Raw genomic sequence first — 9,050 nt, 5'->3', positions numbered from 1 at the left:
AAGTGTTAGAATTTTTCTATCATATATATACCAGGTTATGTTTGCTACTTTATCTTAAGTTATATGATATATCGTTACTCGATCTGAACAATCTAATGAATGTTCGATTTGATACGACTGCTTGACTCCTGTTGACTCATATATCAACTACAGTAAACTACAGCAAGTTGATCTTCTTCAGAACTAGGTCCAGTTTACACTCCAACTCTCGCACGTCTTCGGGCGCTTCTTCCTCTTCGTATGTCCCCTTAGCTTCTGGAGCTAAAAAAGACGCCAGTATTCAGTAAAATCTACACACAAGTCAAAAGTCAGAGAAGAAGTTGTGAAAGAACAAAAATGAATAATCAAGTCTGTACACCGCCCTCTGTGTGTTTAGTAATTTGTTTAAACTTCTAGACTACTTTTAATAGAATTTTCATCTAACATTGAATACTTTTTAAAGGTAAACACACGTGCTCCCAAATTTTCGATGACTATCAGTCCATCTTGTTCACGGAATGACCTAGTTCTCACGAGAGTTACGAGAACTCGGTCGAGACTTGCGTGGCCTACTTTGAGTTTTTTCGCACGCTCGCATCTGTTGTAGGCTATCTGTTATGGACTACTATAGACTACTAAAACAGCGTGGTTTTGTACCTCTTGGACACACGGACCTGGTCCCTATCCCGAAATACTGCAGGGCCCTGTCCACCATAAAGTCGCCCATGTCACTATCCCCGCCGGGACCGTCCGGGTTGTTCTTTGATGTAGCGAATTGTTCGTCCAGTATGCCCAGGAACATGTTGGCCAGGATCATCACCACCGCTATCACGAAACTACAAGAAAGCACATTCCATCAAGCTCCATGCAGATTTACCAGTGGCATACGATAGTATCGAAGCTGGCTAAGGAGTATAGCTGGTCGGTAGCCGAATACACTCCTAGGCTGGCTTCACTAGTACTCCTCTGACAGCTTTTGATACTATCTTATGCTACCGTAGGATCTGCTTGACTACATTCAATGCCATCCCTAGAATTGTATGTTGGGAATTACAATATGTAAGAAAAAGGAATCGCTGTAGGTTTTACTACGTTTAATTAATACTAACGTCGACATATTTGCCGGTTGGCGCTTTATTGACTTATTGCCACCTACCTCAGAAAATAAATGCGAAAAATGACGAGGTGGTCTGCGGACATGTCTTTGAAAGTCGTGTCTCCGAACATCATGACGAGCAAGGTTCGTGCGGAGGTCAGGATGTTGATGTAGCCGTCAGCCTCGCCTCCAAAGAGCAGACCTCCAGATGTGCTGAAAGCTATAGGAGAGATGTGATTAGAGGTTGGAGCCACTGATTTCTTTACTGTATATGCTTATATCTTCAACAAATTCCGCATTCTCCTACACAGAGACATCCAATGGCGTCACCAAACCGCCTGTACTCTGCTATCTCAACCGTCACTATCAGTTTCTGACTGCCCTGCTAAATATCAATGAGCTTACCCTTATATATGCGAGATCCCTTTTGAAAACTGAAAGGCCTATCCTCTGATTGGCTGATGTATAGTTTGTGGCGACGCCCACAGGAACTGATGGTGACGGCTAAGATAGCAGAGTACAGACAAGAGGCGGTGTGCTGGCGCCATTGGATGTCTCTGCGTAGGAGAATACACATCTCTTTGAAATGAAGGAATGATAACTGGGGCTATCATTTTGGAACGACATACAAAGAGCAAAACAAGATACACATATAAGGGTATAAAGTTTCTTTCATTTAGGACAATTGAAATATGAATTTTCTTCGTTGTTTATGCAACTAAAGTCCTAATTTCCATTAAAAACATACCATTGCGTTGACTTTCATCAAACTTACCTACAGGTAGAAAATGATGAAAATCCCTTCATCCATTCATGAATTTCTCTATTTTATATTCTCCAACTGAAATGCCTCCTGCAGATTCAAAGTTATGTCACTCCTTCCCGACCACAAGAGCTATCTAGTAAGTAAACATAATGACCAGAAGTCTTACGAAACCTGTTCCGATGCAGTACCATAACAAACTGATAGGGGGGCTCAAAATCACTCCGAAGTGTAATGAAGAAAATGCATCCAAGCATGCTTAATTGCGTTCACAGAAGAAGAGAGTTGTTCATTGTATTTTGTGAGTGGTGCCGTGAACATAAGCTTTCAGCTTGAGTACGGTACCACTGTATGTGTAATTTGCACTTTCTTTGATAAATAAAGAAAAAGATAGACATGCACACAGACAAAAAAACGAACACTTCCGAACGCTGCCGAAGGTAATGAGAATTTTCACAAAAAAGCATAACTTGTATCAAAAGACTAGCATATATAAGACAATGCTATCGTTGACCAGAAATGATGACTTTATCCAATAGATACCCACCTATAAATACAACACAAAGCATGGACATGAAGGCTGCGATCTTGCTGGTTGCCTTCCGAAGAGTGTGGAAAAGGACACCGATGGACCGGTTGAAGCTCAGTAACTGCAGGAATTGTAACGTCATGACGAAGACCAGAATTGCCAATACGGAAGCAAAGACGTCGGAGAAGGCAGCGATGATGCGGAAACTGAGGTAACCGCCTGGCAACACAAGACATGTGTTACACACTTGAGAAATCAATTTCATGTAGAATGTTACAATGTGTGTCAGTAATAATTGAAACATCAATCTGAAAGATATCACAACTTTTACTTCCCCAACCGAATTCAGGTGCCCATATTCACACCTAAATTAAGTGGGGTGACGAAAGTAATTTGAAGTGCGTTTCGGGGGGGGGGCAATGTAGCGTCATCGCATGGCGTAATCGGCAGCGAATTTGGCTAAGGACCTAGAGGCCCGAGGTTCAAATCATGCCACGTCACCGATCTTGTACCCTTGGGAAAGGTACTTTACACTTCACTCAGGTGAAAATGAGTACATAGCTTCGGTTAGGGCCATACCTAGGATAGGACGTTAAATGGAGGTCCCGTGTTTGGGAAGAGCCACACCCTACACACGTTAAAGAACCCGCCACACTTATTGACAAGAGTAGGGGACCTTCCCGGTGTAAATGGTTTAAAAACTACAGTCATTTGCTATCGTATTGAGGTCATTAGGCCCTGTATACAGGCTGTTATTCCAGATCCTTGCGACTTAGCCCCGCCTATTGTAAGCTCCTCGCAATTCAGCCCTGGTTTCGAAGAGAGAGTAGTCGGCCCAAATAATGCCATACATTACAATTGAGCCCCAAACCCCTAGCTTGTAGGCTAAATACTTTAAAGTTACGCCAGACGTTCCAACTCTAGTCGTACCTTTAAGAGCCTTTAGCTGACTGACGTAACTGCTACGCAGCCCCTCCTTCACAGAAAAAAGGACAATGGCTACAACACAGATGAGAAGCCGCAGAAATTCCAGACAGTTCCAGGGTTTACAGAAGTACGTCCTCTTCTGGTGGAACATTTTCTTCCCCTCTCGGAACAGCGACAAGGCAAACAAAACAACAAAGGCGATCTGTAAATACAGCAACCAGAAAAGTTACGGAAGGCTGTTATATTTTTGTTATCTTAACTCAAATCTTCTTTACAAATGTACACTTAGCATTTAAATTCACAGAATACAGTGTCAGCACTTAGCTGACCTTTACCTAAACCTTACGAAAAAGGGAAGATCGTGTACATTTTCTTTATATCAAAGACAAAGTAAGAACATTGACAATTTCTAAGCCAAATGCCATTTTGATTCGATTATATACTCACTTTGGTTCAACTTTCTTGATTGCTTAGATTTCATAATGAAGGCAATGACTGTTTCTAAAGGTTAGGTACATACCTCGGAGAGTGATCTTGTCTCGATCTCACGAGAGAGTACGAGACAAGGTTTGACTTCAGTAGATCATTTGCCCCCTCCCCCTAGGCCTGCTCAAGACCAAACCAACCCTAACCAACCTTATATTGTGCCCCATCCCCTTTGGAAAAAGCACTTTACACGACTTTCATCACTCCACATAACTACTCCTTTGCTTTGGTCTTAAAATAGCTCTGGGAATACCTTACCATAACTTTACACTTCGAAGCAACATGAAAGAGACAAGTGTGCTCAATCCATCCCCAAACATTTGATATCACTGTATTTGCGTGATCACTTCTTGGCTTTTGGACAGACAAGGACAATGTGGCACTGCACTCAAGTTTTGTAACTTATATCAACAGTGCCAAATACACGGTACAGACAGAAGGTACCCATTTTTACACCTGGGTGAAGTGAGGAAAGTCGTGTAAAGTGCCTTTCCCAAGGGCACAACGTCGGGGGCATGGCGGGGATCGAACTCTGAACCTCTAGATTCCGAGCCGAACGCTCTACCAGTTACGCCACGCCCGAAGCCAACTCTTCATAGGCAGTGCCAATATCCTTCGTATGTAAAAGTGTAGGATGTGATATCTTTCGTTGAAGAGGTTCATCAGTCACATAGGAATACAGTTACTCAATATTTTCCTCAAACAATGACTGTTTTAAAGGTAAGGTACATACCTGCATTCACACGTGACTGATGAATCTGGCAACTTTAGTTTTGGTGCAGTTTCAGGGTTCCAGGAAGATGTAATCCATAAAATCCCATTAACATGGCCTAATTACGAAAAAAACAATTCCTACCTGGAATCCTATCATCAGCTGTCCAGAGGTTCCAACGTAGGATGACAGCTTAAAGATGTGGATGTTCCGAGTTGGTGTAGTCCCTCGCCCGGCTACAAACTCCACCAACAACGTTATCACGGCAAAAAGATCGGCGTTGGCATTGTAGGCATTTATTTCGACCACAACTGCTTCAGTGAAGCCATCTAGCCAGCCGCGCTCCTGTAGACGTTCCATGACTAAGGCGGCTTGTTCAGGATCGTTGCCGATCTCAAACATATAAGCCCCATCGACGTAAGTCTTCACCTGTCCAGAGTAGGGAAGCGACTTCCCTTCTGTAAAAGTCCAGGCCGTGTTATTTGAACAATCTCCTAGGCTTCTTGTTGCATTGACAACTGCTTCCGGCAGGGGTCGCCATCCAACAGCAAAGTCCCCCTCCTCATGCTGTGTCATCGTGTAGTCCAACTTGCACCTGGGAAATGTAGTGATGTTCGTCCTGCAGTCACCTGAGATAATGATAGGAAAATAGTAAATGTACATGTCATTTATTGATGAATTTTGAATAATGAATTATAATTTTATTTAAATCTTAGTAGACTCTAGTAGACATATAATCCATTGACGTTTGTCATTCTAATATAATTCACAATTCCGAAAAAAATCAACTATTCTCCAACTCAATAACCGCAGTCACGGGAGAACGGTACCAACTTCCGACGAACTTTGACCGGGTTCCGGCCTCACGTGCGATATAAGCATATGTCTACAGCCCTGGGGTCTGATATTGCTGTGACCGAGACAGATAATCGAAAATTCCAGTGAGTGAAATTTCTTGAATTGGAGTACTAAGATAATCTATTATGCTAATATGCCATTTTGGCATGTTGTCGATATATCACATTGCTGCTCTTTTCATTTAGCTAATGAATTTTAACAGCTCGTGAAATTTGCGCCGGAAACTATTTGTTTCCATCGCAAGACACGTAAATAAAAAAAAATTCATCCATTCATTCAAACAAAGTTATACCTGGTCGGCTTCGGAATTGCTTGAATGCGGCTGCTCCAACTCGGTAGGACTGGTCGTCCAAGAGCTTGCTACCGTTCTGGGTAAACAGGACCCCCAGCAGCTCGGTGTTGGACCAGGACCACAGTTTGTCGACGCTATCAACCTAATTTCCCAAAATAATGTTATCAGGTTGTAGTATATAGAATATTGATGTTTTTTCCACATCCAGTAATGTCTCTTTCCTGTGTACGCTTCTCTCTTCTGCTTCCTCAGACAGACAAGATAACAGGCGTATAAGGTGGATCATGGAGAATGTATGGATAAGACAGTAAACCCCAGTGATGAACCAGGATGAGAGGGGGATCGATTAAAGTTGATATGATATGATATATGATATAATATATGATATATGATATGATATATGATGTGACATATGATGTGATATGATATATGATATATGCTATGATATTATATGATATTATATGATATGACATGTCATGACATGACATGACATGACATGATATGATATGATATGATATGATATGGTATGATATGATATGATATGATATGGTATTATATGATATGATATGATATTACGTGTAAAGGTCAATATAGGAATGGCCATCCGTTTCGTATCTTCTCTGAAATTCCTTGTCATTCGCGTAACGCTTCTTTTATTAGTAATCATTCTTGATGAGGAAGGAGGCAAAGACAACAGCGAGTACGCTTATCTGTGCAAATGTGCGACACCCAGAACTAGTGACAAGTGAGCTGATCTTATGGGAACCGGTCCAGGGTAAAAGAAAACCTGGCAGGCAGAAAACCACCTTTATAGACACACACAAGCGAGATTCCGGGCTCGACAGACTGAGCAGCACAACTGAACTACGTTCACTGATGAAGGATAGGGAGGAGTGGAGAAGGGGGGTCCAGCATGCTTCCCGTGTTGGCATCTGACGATGTCCTCGACTGACTGACTGAAATGTATACAAAGTTCACAAAAGACTCATACAACTAACAAACTAATTTTGACCCATGTATACCTTTTTAAAGGTTGGAAACCTCTGTTTTAGCGACTTGTGCATGTGATGCCCTACGGTAGCCGAGCTGCTGAAGGCCAGGTAGAACACAACCGCCACGACGAGAAAGTGCTTGAAGACGTCCCACAGGATTGTGCGCATCCGGGCTTCCTTCAGGCGCAGAGCGCGAGCTGCAGCAAGCTGCCTGTCGTCACTGGCGCGGCACGACACGGGCTTAGCGGGAGGCCGCACTTCCTCTGGGTAGGACGAGAATGATCGTGAAGTGAAATTTATTGATCTTGAACCATCCGTGTGAAACTTCAATGCTATCTGTGATAGCATTTAACATTGTAAAAGTAAAACGCTACATCAACCAGGCCTCTGGCCCTTCTCAAATTGATATGACTCGACGCCTACGTCACTTGACCTGAGCGGAAGTGTGACGTCAGCAAAGGGTCAAAGGTGCCTGGAAGTCGGTATCGGCCCCCGTGAGGGTTGGTCGACAGTCCCTACGTCAAGTGATCAAAGGTTCGGTTCAAACCAACCAGAGGACTGGTCGAAAGTTTGTTGGTGATCGCTTCACTTTTTCAAACCTTTATTTAGCCTTGATACAAGTAACCCTTCGGTCTGAGCAGATAGATCGCGTAACCTTGTTGAAGATGACCTCGACTAGGTTAGCAAAACTGAACTGGCCATGTCACGACAAATGGACGCTATGTGTATTATTTACAGGTTCAATCTCTTGTCGAAAAGTACATGTGCAATGAACAGTGGGCTACGATTTAATTACATCCGTCCTTTGGATGGATATGAACAGCTGGGATTTGAACTCACAACTACTTGTAACTTGGTCCAACGGCAGTTGAACAATAATTACAGTGTAGGCAAGAAAAAACTGTTTGCGTTACAAGCTGGAAGTACAAATGCTATATAGAATGGAAAGAAAACTTACTGGCGTCCATTGGTTTTGGCAGAAACTCTTCATCGTCATTCAGGGCACCAGCGTCCATCATTTCTGTCTTGCCGAGCTTTTTGAACATGAAAGCAATCAAGAGACCAAGCAGGAGAACCTGGGGAAATGATCAAAACATAGTTAAACAGTCATCAAGACAGAAATTCAAATTGTGCCCTTTGAGAATTTGGTATTTGTACTGATTTTCGAATGTCTTCCTTTTATACATAATGATATAAACGTACATATATATATATATATGGGTGTGTTTGTGTGAGTAATTTTGTGTGACTGAAAACGTTGAAACAAATACAACGTGTGTGTGTCATCCTCATACGCCCGGCCCTCAACGGCACTAGCTAACTGCCTGTTGGGGAAACAAGCTAGCGCCGGTTGAAGACCGTTCGTAGGACGATGGTGTGTGTGTGTGGTAATCACTTTGTGATAATCCATTTCTATTACTCAAGCATTTGCGAAAATCTTTTTCACAGTTTTCGCTTCAGCTAGACTCTGAGATATGGCTTTACAGTTTATAAGTAGCAAACTAAATATGTCACAAGCATGTCAAGAAATACCTTGAGTGGTTGAACAATGAGAACAGACTGGAAGATGGAGAGAAGAATTGAAGTCAGCCACTCTCCAGACTTCTCCGCTCCCCATTCCATGCTGTAGAGGATGACGAAGAAGGCCGATCCTGTTGCAGACAGGAAGACCAGAACCCAGCCTATGTACACACACCAGTGCGGCAGGCCGGACTGTTTCTTTCTCTTATCATTTTGCTGTTTTACTGGATCCCGGGGCATCTTAAAAAACAGTGTGGTGGAAAGAACTTATTAAAAATCATCTCAATTTTTTTTTTATTTCACGGAGATTGGATTGCATTTTGATAGTTGCTTAATTGTTTCAACGTTTTAAATCCTGATATTTGAAAACGTTGCAACAAATAAGACAATAGCCAAAAATGCATTATGCTCCTTCCTTTTTTTAGTACAGAACAGGTAGTCTCTTCTAAAGTTCATCATTGCAATCTAATGCTATATAGTTGTTATTCAGTAACACGGACCATCAAAATAGAATTGGTATTGGTTCTGAGCTTCGTTAAATGTACAGCATGTAGAATAATTAGATACACTAATAGTTTTAAAAGAAAAAGGGTGTTATCTACCAATTCATGATAATTTTAAGAAATAGAAATGCATGCTACTTAACAGTAAATACGCATAATAACATAACTAACGAAAGTAAATTAGCCCACCAATTGAATCAAGCAATCTCATCCTATAGGCTAGATATAATGTACCTGTCAAGTCCTGACAAAATTCATGTTACAAAGATAATATCAAGGCCAATAAGAAAAACAGACTTGCCTTGCTATGAGTATATGTTATCGCAAATTAGCCTTCTTTGTATAGGTATCTAGATCTCCCCTAATTTGTGCCAAAAATATTCACAACGGAA

General features: G+C 41.9%; 1 protein-coding gene across 1 annotated transcript in view; it reads right to left on the bottom strand.

Moving 5' to 3' along the window:
• Nucleotides 1–14: 14 nt before the first annotated feature.
• Nucleotides 15–9,050, bottom strand: part of LOC118418402 (polycystic kidney disease protein 1-like 2) — a 51,034-nt gene continuing 41,998 nt past the window's right edge. The window contains exon 13 of the mRNA XM_035824289.1: nucleotides 15–261. Coding sequence (XP_035680182.1) covers nucleotides 158–261 — 104 coding nt within the window. The 3' untranslated portion in view covers nucleotides 15–157. The remainder of the gene's footprint in view (nucleotides 262–9,050) is intronic.

Source organism: Branchiostoma floridae, chromosome 1 (assembly GCF_000003815.2).
Source record: "Branchiostoma floridae strain S238N-H82 chromosome 1, Bfl_VNyyK, whole genome shotgun sequence".
In the NCBI taxonomy this organism is placed as follows: Eukaryota; Metazoa; Chordata; class Leptocardii; order Amphioxiformes; family Branchiostomatidae; genus Branchiostoma; species Branchiostoma floridae.
This window is presented reverse-complemented; position numbering and strand designations above follow the sequence as displayed.